General features: G+C 37.2%; 1 protein-coding gene and 1 pseudogene across 3 annotated transcripts in view; both read right to left on the bottom strand.

The window, feature by feature from the left end:
* The window catches only part of WDHD1 (WD repeat and HMG-box DNA binding protein 1), a 66380-nt gene extending 44039 nt beyond the window's left edge, over positions 1-22341 (bottom strand). For 2 of the 3 annotated variants that reach the window (XR_008417202.1, XM_053889436.1), the window contains exons 1-10: positions 22222-22341; positions 21911-22003; positions 12274-12385; positions 5876-6027; positions 4617-4728; positions 4384-4434; positions 3371-3466; positions 1548-1640; positions 652-758; positions 158-299 (exon numbers count right to left, since the gene is read on the bottom strand). Coding sequence is in view for 2 of the 3 variants with exons in the window: in XM_053889436.1 (XP_053745411.1) it covers positions 158-299; positions 652-758; positions 1548-1640; positions 3371-3466; positions 4384-4434; positions 4617-4728; positions 5876-6027; positions 12274-12385; positions 21911-21987 (942 nt within the window). In the remaining variant the exon portion in view is untranslated. The remainder of the gene's footprint in view (positions 1-157; positions 300-651; positions 759-1547; positions 1641-3370; positions 3467-4383; positions 4435-4616; positions 4729-5875; positions 6028-12273; positions 12386-21910; positions 22004-22221) is intronic. The other variant, XM_019451741.2, reaches the window with a different exon arrangement.
* On the bottom strand, positions 15676-15854 carry LOC128773379 (U2 spliceosomal RNA; annotated as a pseudogene).
* Positions 22342-26660: the final 4319 nt, after the last annotated feature.

A 26660-nucleotide genomic window follows, 5' to 3' on the forward strand; every position in this document is an offset into this window, starting at 1 on the left:
AGTTTAAACAGTTTTCTTTATGATAAATCATTAGTGAGCCTCTAATAATAATAACGAATTATAACTTTCAAAGAAAGTAATGTTTTTTGTGATGTTTTCCAAATCCATATGACCACAAAAGACTGAAGAAACTATTCTACCACATATTACTTATTACCTTACTACTTGATGTCTTTCCATTGGGTTCACAAACATTTTCCAGGAGCCCTAGATTTCCTTCTGCATCAGTATAAGCTATTTGACCAGAAGTAGGATGCCATGCCAGGCCACAAATTGCATAACCTTTTTCATGTTTCACCCTAAAAATTAAAAAGTGAGTTCTTAAAACGCTACCAAAAAATATATAAACTATACATTTCTTTAGGAAAATTTTAGTTAGAAAACGTTAAATGATTTCTAACAAACTATTAACTATGTTCGTATTTTGACAATCTAATAATTGTAAATTTGTAATGTTTCAAAATAAAACAAACCAAAATCTAATAGGAAAAAAAAAAAGCAAAAGAGGGGTGCCTGGCTGGTTCAGTCTGGCGGTTCAGTCAGTAAAGCATACAACTCTTGATCTTGGGGCCATGAGTTCAAGCCCCACACTGGGTGTACAGATTACTTTTAAAAATAAATAAACAAACAAACAAATAAGTTGAATCATACCTTTCCATGCAACCTTTGGTTTCCACATTCCAAACTATAATTAAACCATTAATACTCCCTGCAGCTAAATATTGCCCACAGGGAGACCAGGTTACTATATTCAGGGCCTATAGGAAAAACAATAAATAACAATTTGCATAATTTGAAAATAAACACTTATTGCCAAATTCAAATTTTTATAACCCATATTCTGTGTAACTTATAATTAAATCAATTCACAAATGGCAAGACAGTTTGCTTATTCAACTTTCTTTTTCAATAATAATTCAACTATCACTAAGCGGTTATTACTTTGTTTACCATGAGAAAATTATGCTGGCACAATTTTAAAAGCAAAAGCTAAAAACTGTTATTATCCTAGAGAGATAACAAAAGGTATCCTCTTAGCAGTCATCACCAAGATGAAGAGAACTAGTAAGTGAAGTGAACTGTACTAAGCCACTGCTGACCTACTGGGCCTCTTGTTTCCTTACATGCCGAATGGGTGTGTATAAGAGGAGAGAGAGAATATAGAGCAACAACCTTTCCTGCTCTAAAATTCCAGAGTCCATGATCATAAGTCTCAATAAAACTCATTTAACAATAAAGGCTAATTACTGATCATGTGAAAATAACATGTTCTAATACTATGTTAGAGTTAAATTTGACTTCTTATAAATTAAGAAATTTTCTTACCAACTTCACAAATAGAAAGCTCAGACAAGACCTAGCAAAGACCTATCTACTGTCCAGTTACTGGCTAAATGAAGACAGGTTGAGGGACAAAAGTTGGACACATGAACAACAATCTGGCATTGTTCTCCATTTCCAACAACACTTAACTGCGATTATATTTAGTCCAAGTATACCTGAAATATTCCTGTTAGCTAATTCAAAGTGTCACTTATAAAACTTACCTGAGAGATGAAATTATCTGAAAGATCAAACTGATTATTCCAAGTTTCTCTTCTATATAGCTTAACAGATTTTTCCACAGGAACTGCCAGTAACTATTAGGAAAGAAAAATGATTTAAACAAAAATTTACAATAAATTAAATTTGAGAGGGAAAAAAAAAGGCAAAAAGTTCATCAAAATAAGCCTAGAAAACATAAAAGCAAATTTGTATTTTAATTGGCAACTAAAAACTCAGAAAACTACTTAAAATTTTGATAAGCAAAGAATGAATGATCATTCTATTTGCATGCACTGAAAACCAGAGTACTTATAGTTATGTATTTTTAATACTGCTTTTCAGGAATCTAAGCCCTTTGGATCTAAAAATTCATCTCATTTGCTAAAAGGAAAGAAATAGGTCCAGAATGCTTTAAACATCTTAAAAGGAAACTTATCGACTTACATATTCTTCCAAGCAAATAGAAAAAATTAAATCAGTATATTGTATGTTTATCACAAAAAAGAAAAAAGTATTATTTATGAACAGAAAAACTATGTTAATTGTATTGATTTTTAAATTAATGTTTCATAAGCAAAGAAAAATAAATCCTAAATTCTACAACTATCACTTTAATGCAGAATGTAATCTTAAGAGTTCACATGATATAGGGGCATCTGGATAGCTCAGTCAGTTAGGCATCCGACTTGATTTCAGCCCAGGTCATGATCTCATGGTTTCGTGGGTTTGAGTCCAGTGTCTGGCTCCGCACTGATGGTATGGAGCCTGCTCAGGATTCTCTCTCTCTCTACCCCTCCCACGAGTGTTATTCCTGTCTCTCAAAATAAATAAATAAACTTAAAAAAAAAAAAAAAGTTGATGACACAAAGGACATAGATTAAATAAAGTCTCCCTCCCATCTCTAAATCCTATTTCTACTTCCCAAAGGTACACATAAGCATAGACTCTACAAGAACGCATAGAGGGGTGACTTTCATTCCTGATTTCGGCTCAGGTCATGATCTCACAGTTCATGGGTTCCAGCCCCACTTCGGTCTCTGTGTTGACAGCTCAGAGCCTAGAGATTTGGATTCTGTCTCCCTCTCTCTCTGCCCCACCCTCAATTGCACTGTCTCTCTCTCAAAAACTAGTAAGTGTTAAAAAACATTTTTTTTCTTAATTCCTAAGAATGGAATATATTTTTTTCTTTAAATCTTCTTTTACTGCTCTTGATAGCAAGTTAAAATTTTTATAGCTCTTTCACATTTTTGGTAAGTTTATCCCTAGTTATTTCATCTTTTTTGATTTCACAGTAAATGCATCATTTTTTTCCACACCATGTTTTCTAAATGGCTATTATTTATATATGATTGCTAGTGGTTTTGTGTATTAGTTTGTTTCCAGCTACCTTATTGAATTTTCTTATTAGTAATATTTTTCCCTCCAGTGATTTCTTAAGATCTCCTTATATTCAAGCATTTCATTCTCTTTCCTCTCTTCAAGCAGGTCCTATCTTTCTACCATCAGTTACTACCTCCAAAATGTGAAATGGTAGTAGAAAGAGCAGACATAACAAGACTGTTTCCAGAGTTGTTCCATTAAATACAATGTAAAGAAGAATATAACATTAATTCATTCAAAATGCACTCTTCAGAAAAAACCTTTATGAAGTTAAAACGTTTCTTAAAACATTTCAGAATTAATTAGTTGGCTTGGGGCACTAAAACTTATAACCTACATAAAATAGCTAAAACTTAAAAAACTAATTCTACTATTCTCACATTCAAAGTTGACAAGAACTAGAAGAAATAACAAAAACAAAGGTTGAAAAATAAGAGTCACTTACCTTCCCACCTTTTGGCTGCCAAGCAAGTCTGCAGATTGATTTTGCATTTATCACATCATTGCATTTTTGTAGCAGTGGCCAACTAATAGCACATGTCTGATTTTTAAAAAAGAAAGATTTATTTCTCTTTACTAAATTTCTTCCAAAAAGATATGCAGAATAGAATAAATTTAATAGGTGATTTCTTCAAACTGATATATGGCTAAGAGAAAAGCAACTTAATTCACTTTCATCTAATTATGATGAAATTACTAAATTACTTTAAGTAATTCACAGGTATAAAGAGCAAAAATCTTAAATAATTAAATTAGAGTATTTCCTGTGTAGAATAAGCGAACAATATACTCTGAATAAATGTACACACACACACAAAAACCCCAATACATTAAAATATTAAAGTGTCTACAAAAATAAATTTAAGAGATCTCCTAGAAAATGTTAAGGTGTCAAAGTCAACCCTTCTGAACAGTTCAAACATGAGGGGAAGAAACTGTGCCTATTGAGGAGGCATACCTGTGGGGGATATTTTTCTCATCAGCCACATTATCTCTAGAATGTCTCAGGAAGAATTAATTGTTCCCTGTGCCAATCTAGAGAGCACTTTCTTGATATCTCCTTCAAAACTTTTAACAGGTTGGTTAGAATAAGTCGTTTATGTGATTCTCCAAATAAAGTGTGGCCAATGTCTTTGTTTTTGTATCCGCAACATCAAGGTCCCAACACATGGTAGTTCATTTGTAAATACACATTGACTGAATTTTCCCCACTGATTTATAAAACCTAAAAATGAAATATAAATCTATTGCTTCCCTTGTGATTGGGTACAAAAGCAATTAGTCTTCAACACACTTTTGCACTAGATTATCATAGGATTTGATCACAGAAACAGTATTCAATGCTACTCAAAAGAAAAAAACTAAAAAGAAAAAGAATTAATTTAGCCCAATGATATGTAACACCCCATTTATGACAGAAATCAGCAAAAAGTTTTAAATTCAAGTTGAGAAGTTTACCTGATCTGAAATTTGCCATACTTTGACAGATCCATCACAACTAGCTGATGCCTGCAGAAATAAAATAATAAATTTCTCTATAGTTACAACCATAATACTATATGGAAACTGGTTCAACTGATAAATCAAACAGCCTTTTTATCAACGGTGTGAAATATTCTAATTCTCTTATAATTTTAAACATACTGAAGAAAAACAAACAAACAAACAAACAAAGGTGAAAAAATGATTACCAGAAAGATGTCCTTAGGATCAAAAGAAAGACTTAAAATAGGGGCATCATGTCCTCGAAATGTTTTCTGTTGGCTGCAATCCATCACATCCACAACTTTGACTAGAAAATCACTGTGAACAGTAAGAGTAATGTATAACAGGCATTAATATAAATGTCAATACAAAGCCTCTCCTAAAACCTGACTCAAATATTTCAAGAGTAAATGCCGTAATTTTTTTATAGCAATTTGTAAAATTTGGCATCAAAATTTAAGGACTTACCTTTTAATTTTGCTCTGTAAAAATACCATAAACACGATTCAAGATTTCCCATTAAAATACAAATACTTTCTGGGGCTCCTAGATGGCTCAGTCGTTAAGTGTCTGATTTCCACTCAGGTCACGATCTCACAGTTCGTTGAGTTTGACCCCTGGTCAGGCTCTCTGTTGTCAGCTCAGAGCCCACTTCAGATCCTCTGCTTCCCTCTCTCTCTGCCCCTCTCCTGCTCGCACTCTCTTTCCCTGTCTCTCAAAATTAAATAAAAACGTTAAAAAATAATAAAAATTTTTAAAAAATTAAAAATAGAAATACTTCCTAAGTGACTTCCTCAGTTACATCTCAAGCTTCTATTATTTACCAATTAATTAAAGTCACGACCATTTTTTAAAGTCTCAATAATATTTATTTAATTTTTAAAAGTTTATCCATTTATTTTGAGAGAGAAGGAAAGAGCAAGAGCGGGAAAGAGGCAGAGAGAGAGAGAAAGAATCTCAAACAGGCTCTGCATTGTCAGCATAGAGCCTCATGCAGGGCTTGAACCCACAAACCGTGAGATCATGACCTGAACCAAAATCAAGAGTCAGATGCTTAACCAACTAAGCCACCCAGGCACTCCTCAACCATATTTAAAAGTACTATGCCTTTTACTCCACCTCAGCAATTTAATTGTTTTTTTTTTTCCTGTGACAAATAAGCATCAAGAGAAACAACAAAAATCCTACAGTACAGTCCACATTCTACCCTAATGATTTTTGAAATTTTGTATCAAACTATCATGTTTCCCTAATCTGTTTCAGCATTTACTGAACAGGTTGTCTGCAAAGCAATGTATCTCAATTCACAAAGCGTAGGTTGTCCTCAAAAACCTTTACTGAACACTTGAATATAAAAATTAACAACAACAAAAAAAGGGCAAAGTCCTGAAAATGCTACCCTGAAACCAACACATGGCCATTCTGTTCTAGTATTACTTCCTTTTCTGGTATCAAAGAGCCTCACCTAGATCCGGCAGCAATTTTTACACCATCTCCATTAAAGACCACATGGTTTGCATTTGTGGTAAAGCGAGTCAATATACCATCTGGAACTCCTTCAGGAAATGTGTGGACTTGAATAGTATTGTTAGATACTGCAGTGACCAATTTCCCATTCTAAAAGAAAAATAAAAGAAATATTACAAAAAAAAAATCCAAATCAATTGAGAGTCTCCTCACACTTAACAATCCTATAAAAAAAATCTTATAAATGTAGTTAATGTCAAGAGAAAAATCATCACTCAGTATACAACTTTCCTGAATGTCTATTAGCAAGAAAAATTTATTTACTACCTTTATATAATTTAATTCCCTCTTCACCAGCCAAATTTTTAGGCTCTGGATTTTCTTTTTTTAAAGGTGGTTCTTGGGGCTTTTTTATGTTATTTTTTTTTTTTTAATGTTTATTTATTTTTGACAGAGAGAGAGAGAAAGAGACAGACAGACAGAGAGCGTGAGCAGAAGAGGGGCGGAGAAAGGGAGACACAGAATCCAAAGCAGGCTCCAGGCTCTGAGCTGTCAGCACAGAGCCCATTGCGGGGCTTGAACTCATGAACTGCAATGTCATGACTAGAACCGAAGTCAGATGCTTAACAGGCTGAGTCACCCAGGTGCCCCAGAAAGGTGGTTTTTGTTAATGTTTATTTATTTTGAGAGAGAGAGAGAGAGAGAGAGACAGACAGACAGACAGACAGAACGCAAGTGGGAAAGGGGTAGAGACAGAGGGACAGAGTGTCCCAAGCAGGCTCTACGCTGCCAACACAGAGCGCAACATGGGGCTCGATCCCACGAACTGCAAGATCATGACCTGAACGGAAATTAAGAGTCGGACACTCAACCAAGTTGTCCAGGTGCCCCTTAAAACACTAGACAGAAAGATGGTGGAGTAGGAGGATCCTAAACAGAGTATACTTAGAATGATGAGCAACGAATAATGTATAGAATTGTTGAATTACTATATCATACACCTGAAACTAATATAACACTATACGTTAATTATACTGTAGTTAAAAATATAAATAATTTTTTTAAATAATAAAATTAAATTAGGGGTGGCTGGGCGGCTCACTTAGTTAAGCATCTGACTCTTGATTTTGGCTCAGGTCATGATCTCATGGTGGTGAGAATGAGCCCCACATTGGGCTCCATACTGGGCATGGAGCCTGCTTAAGATTCTCTCTCTTCCAGGGTGCCTGGGTGGCTCAGTCAGTTGAGTGTTCGACTCTTGATTTTGGCTCAGGTCACGATCTCATGGTTAGTAGTTCAAGCCCCAAGTTGGGCTCTGTGCAGATAGTGCAGAGCCTGCTTGGAATTCTCGCCCTCCTCCTCTCTCCCTGTTCTTCCCCAGCTCATGCACTCTCTCTCTCTCTCTCTCTCTCTCTCTCTCAAAAAAAAAAAAAAAATTCTCTCTCTTCTTCTCCCTCTGCCCTCCTGTGCTCCCACATGCACTCTAATAATAAACATTAAATAATAAAACTAAATTTAAAAATTAAGAACACTAAATAAACGGAAAATTTTAGGATATGAAAATGATCAGGAGAGACCATTGCTTTGCAGAGATTTTAGCTAAGAATCATAAAAGGTAAAGTATCTGCCCTGGAAACTTAAATTTTATTACTTCTCTAGGAGGGGCTCTGATAAATCATATGGTCAATTTATTAATTTAGATTAAATGGTAACTGCCAAAAAACCAAATACTCAAGTTTGTTAATGAATATCCTATAGCAACAGATCTCAGCCATATTTGCACATGTAAGACCCTCTGTCTATCTATAGCACCTGCTCTCACTCCAGTGGAAAAAGAACTTAGTAATACAGTGACATGTTACTATACAGAAAAATTTGGGAAGATGTATACATCTGTTCAAGTAATAGTACAGATGATTCAGATTTGAACTACAATATATACTTATCTTCAAATACTGGAAAACTGGTAAAAAGTACTGTTTATGCCTACATTGTAACTACTGGATGTAATTAAACAATCCACAAAAGACTACATCTATAATGTTGAAGCTAACAATAATTTAATGTGAAAACAAGAGAATCAAGGAAAAACTATAACCAACTCAAGACAACACTGATGATGCTACATATTCTTTGGCAAAACTGCAGAAACACCCACTATCTGTGTGCATATACAGGAATTATGCAACCTGGCTGTGCTTTACTTGACAGATCTCTCAGTAAAATCAATGAAGCACCCTCAGCTCTAATAAACAATTTCAGTAATTTTTAAATAACACATTAACTAGGCCTCTATTCATATGAAAATATTAAAGTATATCTATACTTCCTCACCCAGGAGACCTGAACAAAGGACTTGTTTTGAAATCAATTTCCAACCAATCTACTGAGAAATCAAATCACTATCAGTACTTTGTCAACTAGTAAAATTGAAAAAAAGAAAGACAAAAAAGAAAACACCCAAAAGATCAGGGCTCTGGTCAGATCACTCTTCTCCCTGGTGGACTGACAGGAATGGATCCCAGCACCGGCTGACTTGAGCTCTAGTCCACGGTGTTTCTTACCAACTGTGTCATTTGACCTTCCTCAGAGCTTTGACTTTCCCACGAATAAAACAGAGGTAATTCCACATACTTCTCTATAACTTTGTTAAAAGGCCTTGACAACGTAAAATACCATGCAGACGTTAACTATTACTTAACCAATTGATTAATTTCAGTTTCACTATTTTAGAGTGATATTTTCTCCATTTTGTTATCCAATAAAACATCTAACTGTACTTTCCTGTACCACTGACTCCAAAACCATAAACAATTATGTTTTAAATGAAATGTGTTGTAAAGCTGTCAACTTTACATGGTTATTTGGTAATGTCATTTCAATGAAGTACCATCACCTTTATTTCTAAAGCCGAAGAAAACATTTTAGCGCAGATTATCAGATTTCTAGTGGACTGAATAATGACCCCCGAAAGGCGTGCCTAAATCCTAAACCTAGGTACCTGTGAATGTGATCTTATTTGGAAAGAGCATCTTTGGCCGATATAGTAAATTAAGGATGTAAATCCAATGATTGGTGTCCTTATAAGAAAAAGGAGAAGGGATTTGAGACACAAAGACACAGAGAAAAAGGCAATGGGAACATGGGAGGCACAGATCGATGTTTCTTCCAACCAAGCAACACTGAGGATTACTGACAACGACCAGAAGCTAGGAGAGAGGCACAGAACAGACTCCCTCAGAGCCTCTAAAGGAGCTAACCGTGCCAACACCTTGGTTTCAGGCTTCTTGCCTTCTGAACCATGAGACAACAATTTTCTGTTGTTTTAAGCCACCAAGGGTTTGACAATTTGTTCCAGCTTCCCTAGGAAACTACTACAAGACCACTTTTTTCCTTCTTTACACTCTTCATATATAAATGTAGTGCATACTTACTCTAGAAGAAAAATAACAACATGAAAGTGTTCTGGGCAAAGAGTGAGTTTCCCTACTCTTATGAAGTAATCTCTGTTAACATTTTGAGTTAAATCTTTCTAACTTTCTTACACACATATGCAAATTTCAAGTATATATATGTCTGTGTATCCTTTATTTTAACAAACATAAGACTACACGATACAGGCTGCTGTGCAACTTTTTCATTTTTCAACTCACTGTAAACATCTTTGCTGATAGATATATAGCCACACCCTCATTTTTTTTGTGTATCTGCATAGTATTACATTACAGGGCTCTACCAATTTACAAAACAAATTCTCTTTTGAAGAACAATTGGTTCTAATTTTTGCTATTATAAAAAGTAGTTTTACTAATATATCCTTGTCCACATAAATATGAAAGTATGTATTTCCTCAGGGTAAATAGCCAGAAATGACTATGTGCATTCTAAGTTTGATGTATGGTATCAATTTACTTTTTAAAAAGCTCCCCAGTTACACTTCCAGCAACTGTTGTGCAATACTGTAAAATAACAGAAAATAGACATTAGCCTTTGCCTCCCATTCCTGGCAGAGTTCTAAAACCCTTGAAACTTCCTAAGTGATAAGACTACTAGGAACAGCTTTTGTTCTAATATTTGGTCTTTGACCCTGGTTCCTGACACAAAGCTCTTAAATCTCTTGGAATTTCATCGGTGATAGAAATGTCTTTTGTCCTAAGGAGGCAATTCTTGGCAGACTCCTGGATAACTTCAGAATGAGGGCTCATGATTACAAAAACCAAACCATGGGGTGCCTGGGTGGCTCAGTTGGTTGGGTATCCAACTTCAGCTCAGGTCATGAACTCACAGTTTGTGAGTTCAAGCCCCATATCAGGCTGTATGCTGACAGCGCAGAGCCTGGAGCCTGCTTTGGATTCTGTGTCTGTCTCTGCCCCTCCCCGCCCTCTCAAAAATAAAGAAACATTAAAAAAAAAATCAAAATTAGAGGCTTGGAACTTTTAGCCCTACCCCACTTCATCCAGGAAAAGGAGAAGAGCTAGAAATGGAATTAATAAACAACCATGTCAATGTAATGAAGCCTTCATAAAAATCCCAATAGCATGAGGTTCAAGGAGTTTCCAGGTTGGTGAATATATTCACGTACCAGGAGGATGTTCAGACCCCAACTCCATGGGGAAAAAATACCCTCCCAGACCTCATACTATGTATCTCTTCATCTGCCTGTTTACCTGCATCCTTTATCTATACTTCATTATATAATGAACTGGTACCAGTGTTTCCGCCTGAATTCTGTGAGCTATTTGTAGCAAATGACTGAAACCATTTCATTTTCGAGGGGGGGGGGCATGGGAACCTCTGATTTGTAGCCAAGTAGGACAGATGCTGTGGGTAAGCTGGGGACTTACTACTTTCAACTTGTATGTAAAGTGGGGAGCAGTTTTGTGGCACTGAGCCCCTAACCTGTGAGGTCTGTGCTAACTCTGTGCTAGTGTCAGAATTGAACTGAACTATAGGACACCCAGCTAATATTACAGAAATTTGTTTGGTGTGGGGGAAAAATCCACACATCCAGTGGTTGAGGTGTTAGGAGCATGGTAGTAGTGTGAGTGTAACAGAAAACCACAAGTGAGTCTTTTTCATTTACAAATACTTCTCCAAGTCCTCACTATTGTTGGAATTAGCAATATTTTTCATCCTTGCCAATCTAATGGAAAAAAAAAAATTCCAGTTGTTTAATTTGTACTTCTTTGCTTATTAGTGAGATTTAACTTGTATCTAATGTATGTTAGTCTTTTATATTTTTCCTTCTGGGAATATATTTTCTCTTATATGTGACCATTTAAAAAAGAATATCTAATATCTAAAGACCATCTCATTCAAGGCTGCCTGGGTGGCTCAGTCAGTTAAGCATCACATCTGACTTTGGCTCAGGTCACAATCTCACGGTTCATGAGTTCGAGTCCCACGTCAGGCTCTGTGCTGACAGTTCAGAGCCTGGAGCCTGCCTCAGATTCTGTCTCTCCTCTCTCTCTGCCCCTCCCATTTGCACTGTTTCTCTCTCTTTAAATAAACATTAAAAAAATAATAAAATAAAGACCATCTCATTAATTTACTTTAATGAGCCTGAGTTTGAAAATATGTATTTCTGTGAAAAGATTTTTTTCTACCCAAATACAATACACTCAACTTAAAATTCATCACAAATTAAAAGTTTAGTGGTTTTTAAATATTTAGATTGCCAAGTCCTTCTGAAAAACGTGTCTCCATTCTCCAAATGACCTACATCTCATTTCCAGACTTACCTTACATAAAACATCAGAAACATGAAACACGTAAATATCTTGAAAAGCTAGAATATTCTTCTTTTCTAGTGTGATTCTTCAAGTTATCTAAATTAGTGAACTAAAAACCTGAAAATGCCATGGAGTTTTCTCTCAAAGAGAAAAGGGAACATTTAAATCTCAAAAGAAAACATATAATTTCTTGCATATATTTTAACTGGTTTACCATTAACACATTAATCATCTTTAATAAAACATCCAGATTTAAAAATTTTTTAAATATTTATTTATTTTTGAAAAGAGAGAAAGCAAGTGGGGGAGAAGCAGAGAGAGGGAGACACAGAATCTGAAGCAGGCTCCAGGCTCTGAGCTATCAGCACAGAGCCCAATGTGGAGTTCAAACTCACAAACGTTGATATCATGACCTATGCTGAAGTCAGGTGATTAATGGACTGAGCCACGCAGGCACCCTAAACCATTCAGATTTTAAAGCCATTCAGATTTAGGTCTTACCTGTAAAAATTTATGGCATTATACATATTTGAATATTACTATTTCATAAGAGAAACAAAAAATACCTCTACATTCAAAACTTCAACAAAAATATTCTTCACCCTTGCATAAAAATCACACAGCAGTATCATTTCTCATTGTTAGCTGTAACTGTTTTCAATACCTTCAAAGCACATGAATATGCCTTTTCTCCAACGTTAATAGATTTAGGATCATCATCATCCAAATCTTCCCAAATCCTCACATCACCATCACTTCCACAAGTCACAATACAACTGTGGAGGAAACACAGTCATTAAAAGGTCACCCAGTTTCAGCCTTATTAATTTTTTTAGAATACTACTTTATCTTTTTTTCCAATAAAATCAAGGTGTTAATCAATGTTTTCTTATTTTACATACCTAAACTTCAATAACGATGACTGCTAATCTCCTATTCTATAAAATGAAAGGTGAATTTAATGTTCCCTACAGTTCCTCCCTGGCATAAAATTCTTTGTAATAATGTAAGAAAGATGAGTGTGTAATCTAACAACAGGGACTAGGTCAACCTTGCTCACCATTGTGCCCCTGGCACAAAGCAATCTCTGACAAATAGAAGCCTTGATAAATGTTTGTAAAATGAGTAAGTGGACGGATACAAGAACTCAATTATCCAAAGCTGATTATTCAAATGGCTATAACTCTCAAATCTTGTTTTAAACCTCTTGTTTCCTGGTGCTTTATTCATTTGGTATGTGTCCTATCTGTAGGTGTCGTGACACATACAAAAGGAAACAAAACACAAAAATAACATGGTCAATGGCAAAGAGAAGCCATATAAAGAACTATAGAGGTTCAGAAGAAAAGGATTAATTCCCACCTGGAAAATCAGAGGGATTCAAAAGAAAGAAGACACTGGGAAGTCAAAGGGCAAGTAGGGCAAGTAGAATTAGATATGCTGAGATTGGTGAAAAGAGCAGCTCCAAACAGAGGAAACCACATGAACAAAAACACGATGTTAGTAAAGAATGGGGAGTTTACTTAGCAGACAGTACAGGAAATTGAGAAAAAAAAAAATGTAGATTGGGGGTCATCCTATTCACAATGATCTTAATGCCAGAGTAAGGAGCTTGGACTCCCTTTATAGGAAGTAAATAGGAGGACCATTAGTCTGTTTGCCCAGGACTTTCCTGATTTATGCATCCTGCTAGTTTGTAATCTGTCCTCGATTTTTCACTTTAAAACATATCAGTATCAGCACACCTGGCTGACTCAGAAGAGCATGTGACTCTTGATCTCGGGGCTGAGCATTAGAGCCCCATGTTGGGTGTAGAGATTACCAAGGAAATGTATAAACTTTAAAAAATAAATAAAATGTAGTATCTTAAAAAATATATATTAGTATTACACGCATCCAAATTTGTTGGGTGGGTTTGACAGACCTCTTCTTTGCACTTCCAGCTTCTGCCATGGTCTTGTTTAGTAGTGTAACATGTACAACGAACAGAGTTCTCACTTTATCACATAGGTAAATCTGAAAGGCAACCAGTGACAACCCATCTCCCCATTCCAATCCTTTCTTGATGCAACATAATACCATCCTTCACAGACAACAGGTGTTAACAGTTGGTTCACTTTGATTAAAACCAAAGTAAAAACAGGAGGCCCTAGAGAGAACGATTTCTTTCAGTCTTCAATGGTGATGGGATAAGTATTTCATATTGCTGCCCCTACTATTTGGTGCAACCAGCTAGCCAGCAAAGGAGATGTAGAAAGTTGCAGGTGCCACTTGGTGGTACCATTAGAATATTAGAGTGAAATGTGGTGGAATTAATGAGAAATATATGCAAAAAATAGCTCAACAGTCCCCTGAAGAACTTTTAGAGTAGTCTGAATATTCTTCTGACACTGTTTTTGTCACTTACTATAGGAATAAAACATTCATTTTATTATTGATTATGCCTTTTAATAAAACACCTTTCAGTAGCAACAAACTAAAAAAAAAAAAGATATCAAGTACACGTTTAACAAAATATTAAACACTAAATTTCTGCTTCTCAAGAAGCTGATAATGAAAATGTTAACATGAACAAAATGTTAGTGGACATTTGCTACAGGGGCTGTTGTGATAATACCAAACACAGGAAAGACAGAAGACACAGAACTCCTGAAGAAACTTGAGCATCTACTTTGTAAGCTAGTAGTTATCTTGAAACTTCCTGAAAACCATGTTTCTGCAGCTGCAGAAAGTGAGTTGGCATCTTGTCAGGCATGACTTTTCATAATAATTCAGTACTGTCCAGTAGAACTTTCTGAGAGGATGGAAATTGTTTGGCTCCTGAGCAATTAAAATGTGGTTTCAAATGTGGCTAGTGTGACTTGAGGAGCTGAATGTTAAATTTAGTTAACTTTAATTAATTCAAATCTAAATAGCCACATGTGGCTAGGCTATTGTACTGAACAGCTCAGCACTAGAACAAACAACAGTGGTTCTAAATTAATTTTGTTCATTTTTCATTTTAAGTTTTCTAGTGCAAGTAGGAAGTAAAGTTATAGCTGTTAATATGCAGTCACCATTAGTAAGAGAACTTTTCGGCGCGCCTGGGTGGCTCAGTTGGTTAAGCGTCCAACTTCAGCTCAGGTCATGATCTCGCGGTCCGTGAGTTCGAGCCCCGCGTCGGGCCCCGTGCTGACAGCTCGGAGCCTGGAGCCTGCTTCAGATTCTGTGTCTCCCTCTCTCTCTGCCCCTCCCCCGCTCATGCTCTGTCTCTCACTCTCAAAAATGAATAAATGTTAAAAAAAAACCACTTTTTTTTTTTAAAGAACTTTTCAAACAGTTAAATGATACTGGTTTTATTACAATGTCATTACAACGTTTAAATAGAAAATCAGTCAGATTGATTCCAATAATGGTTTAGTTTTCTCTCCAGTTCACAGAAACAAAGTAAAGCTTCTGAAAGTTTATTCTGTGGAAGTAAAACATCTAACATTATTGGGAATTCTAACATCATTTGCAAAGTTTAATGCTAAAGATAAAATTCTTAATTTTCACAGTAATACCCATTTTGGTAGAGCACAGCACTGTGGTAAAAACAATGCACTTACTAAATTAAGAAATCTATGAAACACAAATGTACTTGGAATTGAAACTATAATTCATAACCAAATGAACTATAAAAATGTATGAATCAAAACAGAAGCCACAGTAGTTGGGTTTTGAGATAATTTAGTTTATACCTACAATGACTGAACAAAATTTTCAAAACAAACTGATATTAGATACACGAAAATACTTCAGCATTGCATGAGATGGTTTCTCTCCTGCCCATCAATTAGATTTTTAAAATATATGAGTCTTTGAAGCGTGACTTTATAAAACCTAAGTGTCCTATAATGATGGTGTTATTATCATCATCATCACCACCACCACCACCACCACCACTATTGGAAACACGTTCCCTAAGTCTTAGTTGCATTTTGTTCAAAATCAGTTAACGATCTTTAAGCATTCAACTCAAGCCTTTGAAGCTTTTGGTGAAAGGCAGTTAATGAAAACAAAGCTTATGGACAGGAAGACACTAAAATTTATCCCTACAAAAGCAAATTAAGAATTGAACAACTTGTACATTAAAAGCTGAAAGAGTGAATGATATCATTTTGAAATTCTCTCATTGTACTCTGGAATATCTTGACTTGTAAGAAGAATCTTCTGAGGGAACCCCTCTTTTTACACTTGATCTTAGCCAAAAGGCCGAGAAGCGATGGAACCCCTCTTTTTAACTACATAAATTTATATTCTGTACCAAAATAAAATGAAACTTAAAATTTGTGAAACATTCAAAGAAACCAGAAAACTTACTTGATGAATTAAAGAAAAAAAAAATACATATATAAAATATAAAAAAATAAAAAGTAAAAAATATTGAAGAACTTACTATCGAAAAGGGGCACTCTGAATGAAGGTAAAAAGACAGAACCCATAAAAATACTAAAAGTAAAAGATTTACCCATTTCAATTAAAATAGATTTTTAAAAATTGAAGACTCTTCCAGTTAGTAGGATTTTCTCAGAGCTTACCAGGTATGTGAGAACCTAAAGAAAGTTATTTTCTTATACTGAAAAATATTATGACCCTAGGGCACTTGGGTGGCTGAGCCGGTTAAACGTCTGGCTCTTGATTTCAGCTCAGGTCATGATCTCACAGTTCATGGGATGGAGCTTGCTTGGGATTCTCTCTTTCTGCCCCTGTGCTGGGGGTCTCTCTCAAAAACAAATAAATAAGCATAAAAAAAAAAAGAAGAAAAAATATTATGGTCTTAAAAAAAGAGTTAACTCCTTTCGCTTCAAGGTCTCAGCATAAATGCAATTCTGAGGATGACTGCAGCCAATTTTATAAGAAAAATAAAAATAAAAATAAGACTATATTGAAAAAAATATATTTTTCAGAAAAATGCCATGTTAGAGACAGGCTAAAAGAACTGACTAAAGTAGATGAGTATGTACCAAGAATATTCTACTTATGTAAATGTTTATATGTTTAATATTTAGAAAATCAATGTAAATTTTTTAAATGTTTTAATATCATAAATGTGTCTTTAGGAAAAATATTTTAAAACAGGTTTTTGTGTTGTTGTTTTATTTTAGAGACAGAGAGAGAGAGAGAGAGCACGTGAGTGAGCATGAAAGCAAGGGAGAGGGGCAGTGGGAGAGGGAGAGAGGCAGAGGGAGAGAGGCAGAGGGAGAGAGGCAGTGGGAGAGAGAGAGGGAGAGAGAGGGAGAGAGAGGGAGAGAGAGGGAGAGAGAGGGAGAGAGAGGGAGAGAGAGGGAGAGAGAGGGAGAGAGAGGGAGAGAGAGGGAGAGGAGAGAGAGAGAGAGAGAGAGAGAGAGAGAGAGAGAGAGAGAACCTCAGACAGGCTCCATGCTCAGCACAGAGCCTAACTGGGAGCTTAATCTCACAACCGGGAGATCATGACCTGAGCCGAAATCAGGAAATCAGATGCTTAACCAACTGAGCCACCTAGGTGCCCAAAACACTTTTTGAACAGAAATGTTATAGCTCTATCAAAACAGAATAATTTGCTAATCAATAAATAATTTTAAAAATTATAATTTTAATTCTTTTGAAATCCTTCTCCCCATTCCCAAAGGTGTCCCGGTTTAGATGATAAGAAAACCACTGTAAGTTTCTGAGTATAAGGACTAATTATATCAGGCCTTTATCCTCTTTGTGACATAACTACAAGAAGCCAATGATTACCAAGGCATTTCTCACCATCATTCTCCATCCTCACTGAGCAATGTTCTTTTCCTAATCTGACCACCTCTCCCAAACCCTTCCATTGTGCCTCATGAAATTCATGGTTAGGCACCAGACTATCCTCAGCTTTTTTCCTGAACACTTCTTCTGAGAACACAGATTCCTCTTCAATCCTCTTAAAAGGTGGCTGATTTCTGGGGTGCCTGGGAGGCTCAGTCGGTTAAGTGTCCAACTTCAGCTCAGGTCATGATCTTGCAGTTTGTGAGTTCAAGCTCCACGTCAGGCTCTGTGCTGACAGCTCAGAGCCTGGAGCTTGCTTCAGATTCTGTGTCTGCCCCTCCCATGCTCATGCTCTCTCTCTCTCTCTCAATAATAAATAAACGTTAAGAGAAATTCTTAAAGGTGGTTGATTTCTCTTCTACATTCCTTTGGGGCCTGTCAGTGGGCCTTCGTTCCATTTCATTACCACTTCCATTCTATTGCTACACCCCACTCTCTTTAAAAAAAGGGGGGGGGGGCGCAAAAAACTGCTATGAGACCACCTACAAATTCCTAAAGAGAAATCTCCCATATTCCCTAAGGATTTTTAGCACAAGGTTCATTGTCATTCCCTAACAACACTATGCCTTTTAAAAAAAATGTTTATTTGTGAATTTTGAGAGAGAGAGAGAGAGAGAGAGAGAGAGAGAGAGAGAGAGAATGAGCAGGGGAGGGGTAGAGAGAGAGAGAGAGAGAGAGAGAGAGAAAATCCCAAGCAAGCTCCACACTAGCAGCTCAGAGCCTGACTCGGGGCTCTATCTCCTAACTGTGAGATCATGACCTGAGAGCCGGATGCTTAACCCACTGAGCCACCCAGGTGCTCTGAACAACACTATTCCTATCATAATTCTCAGTATTTGTAATATCCATATACACGAAGCCTTCTTATACTAAGTCTTGTCCTTCACTTCATCTCAGACTCCCATTGTCATAGAGTAGATTTTGTCTTTACCAATATTGCAAATTCTTCATAATTTCAATTTCAATCATCCTAATCACTTATCTTTTTACCTTATACCCTTAATATCCTAACTTCAACCATTTTTTACTTCTATTATGATCTACAATCTATTGAAACTAACTTCTCACTATCTCTCACTCCCTCACAAATTCTCACATCCCTCCTAATCTGGCTTAGATTCCACAACCTGTTCTTAAAATCACTTCTTTGCATCATCCTCAAACCCCCTCCCTTCAACATACTTACCTGACAGAACCCCAACCCTGGTTAAATCCAACTCTATGCCCATTGATAAGTAACATTTGCAGCTAAACGTGGCTAGCAAAAAACACATAACTAGGTTGTCTGATCTCACTTTAAATTCATGATCACTAACCTAAAGTAGACCGTTAGTGTTGCCCACTATTCCAACTAACTATATTTCCCTAGGTCCTTCTTTTCTAATCATCTATCTCATATCTACTCCTCTTTCTTCAAACCTCCACAGCCTCCCCACTCTCAGCTAAAAACTTTGCTTCCTATTTTACTCAGAAAACTGAAGCAGTCTGTAGAAATTAGCCTCATATTCTCACTATCCCTCCTAGGTGCTCCTTCCCTCCACTTGTGAATTTGACCACGTTCCTACCTTTGGCCACTTTCTCTCCCTTGTGCACTATATTGTAACCCCTCTTACCTACTCAAGGCCATCACTCCTGCAATTCTCCCTCTTCCTACCATAACAACAACTTATCCCTCCCTGGGATATGGATCATCTCCATTCATACATATACTGCATCTCTCACTTTAAAACAAAAACCTTCCCAGGGTGCCTGGGTGGCTCAGTCAGTTAAGCGGCCGACTTCAGCTCAGGTCATAATCTCGCTGTCTGTGGATTTGAGCCCCGCGCCAGGCTCTGTGCTGACAGCTCAGAGCCTGGAGCCTCCTTCCAATTCTGTGTCTCCCTCTCTCTCTGCCCCTCCCCTGCTTGCTCTCTCTCTCTTTCTCTCTCAAAAATAATAAACATTAAAACAAAAACCTTTCCTGACCTCACATCCCTATCCAACTACCCTTACTCTTTGAGTGCCATCCTCGCTAACTCTAATTCCTCCCTTTCCAGTTTTATGAATACACTGCAACAAGGTTTTCATTCTCACCACTCCATAACAAAAGCTAGATCACCCATATTACCAAATCTAATGGTAAATTCTCAGTCCTCAACTTGACCCACCAGCAGCATTTGACATCGTTTATTATTTCCTCCTCCTTAAAATGCTTACTTTATTTGGCTTCTAGACATCATTCTTGTCTCTTGGTTTTCTACTTTTCTAGCCAGCCCGTCTTAAGTCTCCTTAGCTGGGTCTTCCTTCTTTAATTGGATCTCTAAATATTTTGGAGTGTCTGAGGGCTTAGCCCTTAAACTTTTTTTCTCAACTACATTTACTCCCTCTCTAGGTGATTTCACCCAAGTTCAGTGCATTAAATATCTATTTATTAACTTCCACATCTAGATTTCCAGTCAAGACCTCAATCCTTAACTCCAGGAGACATCAGCAAAAGATACAGATTTCTATTTCTAGCTCACATTTCTTAGCTTTAGACCCATTTATCTAACTGTCTACACCTCTAGTTGAATATCTCAAAGAAATATTCCAAATGTTCAAATGTAAACTCATAATCTCCACTCTTCTTCTACCTCTGAAATAAGCTCCTCTCCAAACATTTCAGATATCTGTGAATGGCACTGTCATCTCCCCAAATGTAACACCCGGAGACATAGATGTGATCCCAGACATCTCCATCTCCTTCATCATTAATGTCTGATCTATCCTGTTGATTCTACCTTTTAAATATTTCCTGAATGCATCCTCCTTTTTCCATGTCATGTCTTCCCTAGTCCAAGCTTCCATCACACTCCACAAGACTAATACAGGTACCTCCTCAGTCTTTCTGCATCCACTTCTACTTTTCCACTTCATCTTCCACCTAACTTCTCAAAAACAAGAGTCTGGGGATGCCTGGGTGGCTCAGTCGGTTAAGTGTCCGACTTCAGCTCAGGTCAGGATCTCACAGTTCATGAGTTCAAACCCCGCGTGGGGCTCTATGCTGACAGCTCAGAGCCTGGAGCCTGCCTAGGGTTCTGTGTCTCCCTCTCTCTGCCCCTCCCCTGCTCGCATTCTGTCTCTCTCTCTCTCTCTCTCTCTCAAAAATAAACACTAAAAAAAAAAAGTCTGATCACATCTCTCTGCTTCAAGTTTTTAATACCTTCCTATGGCTTTTAAAATGAAAACAAGATTCTTTAATAAAGCCCAGAAGGTCTTGGATAGGATGCCCATTGCTTACCATCACAGATTTCATCTCTCATCAACCTCTGCATCACACTCTACATTTTGGCATCACTAGCTTTCTTTCTGTCCTTTGAGCATACCATGGTCCCTACCCCACTGGAATTTTTCAGGGTTCCCTCTGCCTGGAATGCCAACACCACCACCCCACTGCCACCCCTCATCTCTTTATACTCCCTAACACCTACTCAATCTTCAGATCTCATCTCAAGAAACACTTCTTCTGAGAAACCTTCCCCACCTCCCAAACTGTATCAACGTTCCTTCATATATGCTTATCATTATACCTATCATTTAATATTGCTAAGTATAATTCTAAACGTACATTCACTGCTGTGATTAATCTGTGCAGAATGTCAGTCAATCTAAAAAGACTCTAAGGTCAATGAAGAGACTGTTGTTTGTAATACTGTATCTCTAACCTCCACCAGAGTTGACACGCAAATATTTTTTCAATAAATCAATCAATATAGGAGTGACAGTGGAAGTCACGAAACTGGATAGTACTGCAGAGTAATGAGATTTAGAAAGATAAAAAAGAGACCAGAATAACCCTGGGAAAAGATCACAATCAATTAAGCAAAGGAAGTAAGCTGGGGGGAAAAAAGTCAAAAGTTATTAACAGTAAAAAAGGAAATAGTATCACAAAAGCCAAGGAAAGACACAACACCAAAACGACAGAAAGGGCCACTGAATTTGAGAAAGAGGCAGCTAGCCATCTGACAAAATAATCACGTGGGATGCAGAGGACAAGTGAACAAAAGATAAATATGGGAGAAAGCTCACATCTTTCCAACTCCTCTGGAAGTAAGATTTTACACTCGTTAACTTTTTAGACATACTAAAACTACAAGGACGGCCCGAATCGAACAATAAACCTAAGGAAACTACATGTGCCATTTTACAACGTTTTTTATTTATTTTTGGGACAGAGAGAGACAGAGCATGAACGGGGGAGGGGCAGAGAGAGAGGGAGACACAGAATCGGAAACAGGCTCCAGGCTCCGAGCCATCAGCCCAGAGCCCGACGCGGGGCTCGAACTCACAGACCGCGAGATCGTGACCTGGCTGAAGTCGGACGCTTAACCGACTGCGCCACCCAGGCGCCCCCATGTGCCATTTTAGACTTCAGTCTTTTTTCTGTCTGGTTGCGTCATTTTAGGCTGCTTATCTGACGCATAACAATAAATTTTGTAATATTTACACCTCAAACGTTCTTTTCGTTTCTCAAAGTACCTTACCTCCCCAAATCATCAAAACAGACATCTGTGTGTCCCTCGGTATGTCCAAATCTCATCGGCTTCTGGGTGGCAGGCATCTTTCCTTCTACCCACCTAAAAATGTTTTATCAAAACTAGTATTAGTTTAAAGGGGAGGAAAAGCCGGTGGCTGAAGAAGAAGCAGGGAAGTTAGTCTCCCGGTGGTCCCCTTTCCCCCACCCGAGTGGCACAAACAAGACAGAGCAGAGCGTCTGCCAGACAATTAGCCGGGAAGGGGACACGTTTCCCTTCGGTGCGCTGTAAGGACACTGGCAGCGCAAGGGGGTACTCACCGAGAGAACCGAGCTACGCCGGTGAGGAAAAGCGTGGAACAAACGCCCGCGCCGGGCCGCTTCCCGCGCTCTGGCGTGCTCGCTACCACTGCGCCTGCGCCGGCCCGCCCGACCGCCCACGCCCGGCGCAGAGCAAGAGCGAAGTCGCCGGGTGGTGGCGTCAGCTACGCGCCGCCTGCAAAGGAAAAAGCCGGTTGCTGGGGGAGTGAGGAAGAAAGGGAGGGTGCCGAACACGGAAGTGATGGCAGCGCCTTGGGAGCAGGTGGAGGCGGTGACCGCATCCTCTGAGACCAGAACCCAGCGCCGAGGGGTGTCAGCTTGCAGAAAGGCATCCGCCTTATAGGACCTACTGGAGGTGCAGGAGTGACTGGGCCTGCCTTCACCTTAGCGAGTACCCAGAGTGATGGCGATGGTGATGGCGGCAGTTACTCGGACAGCCCCAGTTAAGCTGCGCTCTGAGAGGTGAGTGGGGGAAGGGTGGTTGCTGCCTGGCCTTGTCGATTGGGGTCTGCTACCGCTTTCCAGGCTCTCCTAACATGCAACCATATCCGAGTTCCTGAACTTGTCCAGCCCCTCCGTGGGGCCCTGCTAAAGAATGAGGTATTTGAGCATCTTCTCCCCAGGAGAGCAAGACTCTTCCCAAACCTTTCATCTTGGCATCCTTCGCGCCCTCACCTTGTCGTTTCTATGGAGATAAAGAAGGGAAGACTTTAATCTTAGTTCTCAGTCTCTGGAGGTATGGCCCGTACGTTAATGCTTATTTAGGGGGCACTCTTTACACATATATATATCTATATATATATCTATATATATATCTATATATATATAGATATATATATATATATCCCAGAAGAAGAAAGTAACTTGGGTTTCCCCGTTTAGACCCGACCTGAAGTTCACTGGAGTACTTAGATCTAAAAGAAGAGCCAGAACTAAAATATATTGTTGAATACTTCGCTCCTTGCAGTCTGCGCGAAGGTCTTGGCCATTAAGTTTATGGTTTAGATTGTGTCCCCATGTTGATGGACCAGTCTCTGTTGAATACCTTCACAGTTGCATATTTTTGTGGTACCCACCTTGTAGTCTCCATCGGACACTAGTTTATGACATAAATGAGACTTTTTTTGTTATAGAGATTTCCCCATTGTTTTTTAATCTAGTCCCATTGTGAAAAGTTGCACAGTTACACAAACCGTGCTATTGTTCTTAAGGTCTTGGCATTGTGTGAAGAGTTGTTTTGAGTACTAGCGCTCCCAGTAGGCTTCCTAGATACTTAAGTTTGGTATATGAATGAAGAGGAAGAATGATGAGCCGAAAATGAGCTTGGGATTTATGGGAAAATAGCCAACCTATTGTTGATTTCCCACAACAGCCAAAGATACCTGAGATGATTCTTTCTGAGTGACTTAATTTTATTTGGATATCATTCGTTAGTTTTAACATAGACTGATTTGTAATTTTTTTATCCAAGTGAATATAACTGGATAAACTATGGGATTAAAGATGAACTCTGATAATATTTGTCTCTATACTGAGTATATCATGATGAGATTTCAAGGTAGTAATATTCAGACCTCAGCCTAAGAAGAATCTATAAATTGGACCAACAGTTATAGGTATAAAATGACCTAACTATGATATCTATAACACCATGTAACTTTAAACTCTGAATGGTGTCTGTACTTCTCTCCCTTCACTCTGTCTTAGCAACCAGACCCTGTGATTCATAGGTTAAAGAAAAATTTCCTTTACAAATTTCACATGTTTGACAAGAACTTGGGCCTTAGAGTTGAACAACTGTAGGTTTTAATTTTCACTCTGTCAGTTACTCATTGTATGACCTTGAATATGCTTTTCTTTTTCTGAATGTCATATTCCTCATCTCTAAAATGGAGACATTACTTCCATTGATTGTTATAGTATATAGGAGATACTCATGGATGTATAAAACTAATTGTTACTAATGTCTGGTGTGATTAACAGGGTGCTTGGGTGGGTACTTAATGTTTTTATTCAAATTGGAATTTATTTTTGTTTAAATCATTAAGCAAAAATTTTAAAATAGTTTTCAAACATTAAAAGATGTATTCTTACTTTTGCGAGTATAATATTTTCACAAGTCCCATTTCTCGTTCAAAAGCCTGCAAATTTTAATGTCAATGAGTTCATGGTCTTGTTGATGGAAACTGACATTCAAACAACATGTATTAGACAGTGTAGTAATGAAATGCATGTAACTTAAATGTTTGCAAAATTGTTTGGTTATTTAGGATAACATAGCTTTTTAAAAAAATCCATCGTAGCTGTCACTGATCTGGCTGTCAAAATTTTCCAAATGGATTTATTTATCATTCATAGTACGTGTCTCACAGGAGTGGGCAGCTGAATGAACTCACTGAAAATGATCCCGAGGTCGCAGTTTCAATGCAATGAAGATTAGCTTTGCTCTGTTGCGACCACTTTTAGGACCCTTAGGTTCACAAATACTGTTCTCAAGGGCAATAGGGTGAGAGAACACAAATATATATTATCATTCTGCTGATGGTGATGAGTGTCATCTATATCATATACTCGGAGAGACTCAGTTTATCTGAGAAGTATATCAGTATTACCTTATGGAAGGAGTTTAAAAAATGCCTTTTCAATAAAATATGTACTCGATGTAAAAATCACTAATTATGTGAAAGAAGGCTGGAAGAGAAGGTTAAAATAACTGAAGGGAACAGAATATTGAAAAAAATAACAATGAAGACAGTTTAGAAATCTGATTTGTGTATCTCTGAAGGTGTCCTGAAACTTACCAGCTATTTAATATTTGGAGTAAATATTACTTGGCATATGTATAAACTTCCTAAGGTATAAAAGGCAATATAGTAAAAGTCCTATTTCCAGCTATCCAGTTCCTGTGGCTAAAGACAGCCATACTATTTGATTATGTTGTTAACATGGATAGTGGATCCTTACACAGCAAGACAAATATAATCACTCTTTTATTGATGAAGAAACCAAGATTTGGAAAGATTGTGGTTTGTCCAAAGTCATACTCCTACCAAATGTCGGAACTAGAAGTAGAGCACATGTCTTTTTTTTTTTTTTAGAGCACAGATCTTTTTCCTTCTGGTTCAAGGTAGTGTACTATACTGCCTCTCCAAATCATAACTTTTGCCATAAAACTTAGAATTTAATAAAACATATCAGGACAATAAAGCATTTTATTTAAATAAATCATCTTCAAAGAATCATCTTATAGTAGTTTGTTAACAACTAGCATAGGTAAAACGTCACCCAGGCTAAAATGTAAGCATATGTAATTATTGTAAAACAGTGGAAAGAATAATTTATAATTAGTTAAAAAAATACCTACCTACTATTTCTGTTGAAATCTATATATTTACTAAGTTAGCTTGCAAGAAACTACAATTTCTTTAATAATTAAAAGTTTGGTTATTTATACCCATAATATTTTTATAAAGAATTTATAAAGTTTTATAACTTTCTAAAAAGACACTGTTTGATATCAGGAATAACATAAAGTGTTTTATGATATTTCAGATGCTGAAGCCTCCTCCATCTCAGATTTTCGAGGTATATTTTTGTGTAGATTTTCTAGCCTTATAGATGGCCTTTGTTTCCTCTTGTTACTTTTTAAAAATTTTGCAACTTTCCAACCTCTCGTTTTTAGAAATTAACTTCTACGTGAAAAGTTCTGAATAATAATAGAAGGTAGCAAATATGTATTTTCATTAAGCTCAATGCTATGCTATTTTCATATGCCTTAATCCTGGCAGTAAAAACAGGAGACAGCTTGCGTTATCCAGATTTTACAATGTGAAAACTGAAGCTAAATTAGATTTTAAAAATCAGGTGACATAACTAGTAAGTGACAAATTTTGAATTTTAGCCCATGTTTGATGATTTAGACCCTTATGCTATTTCATCTGCACCATGCTTCACTTTTTTTTTTAAGTTTAATTATTCATTTTGAGAGAACGAGAGAGAGAGAGAGAGAGAGAGAGAGAGAGAGAGTGACTGCAAGCGTGTGCACCAGCAGAGGATGGGCAGAGAGAGAGGGAAAGAGAGAGAATCCCAAGCAGGCTCCACACTTGTCAATGCAAAGCCCGATGTGGGGCTCAAACTCAAAAACGATGAAATCATGACTGGAGCCAAACTCACCAGTCGGACTCCTAATCAGCTGAGCCACCCAGGCACCCCACCATACTTTATTTTTAAATATAGTGTAGTGAAAAAGTGCAGATTATTAATTTTTTATAGATCTTTAAAACATTAAAATTTTCTTTTTAAATTTCTTTCATAGGAAAAAAGATTGCAAGGAAATAAGCCAAAATGTCTAAACTGATTGTCTTTAGGTAATTGAATTATAGTTTTTTCCTCCTTTTTAAACTTGTCTGAATGTTCCATATATTTTATACTGAGCATAT

Source organism: Panthera pardus, unplaced genomic scaffold (assembly GCF_024362965.1).
Source record: "Panthera pardus isolate Hobbes unplaced genomic scaffold, ASM2436296v1 HiC_scaffold_24, whole genome shotgun sequence".
NCBI classification, from domain to species: Eukaryota; Metazoa; Chordata; class Mammalia; order Carnivora; family Felidae; genus Panthera; species Panthera pardus.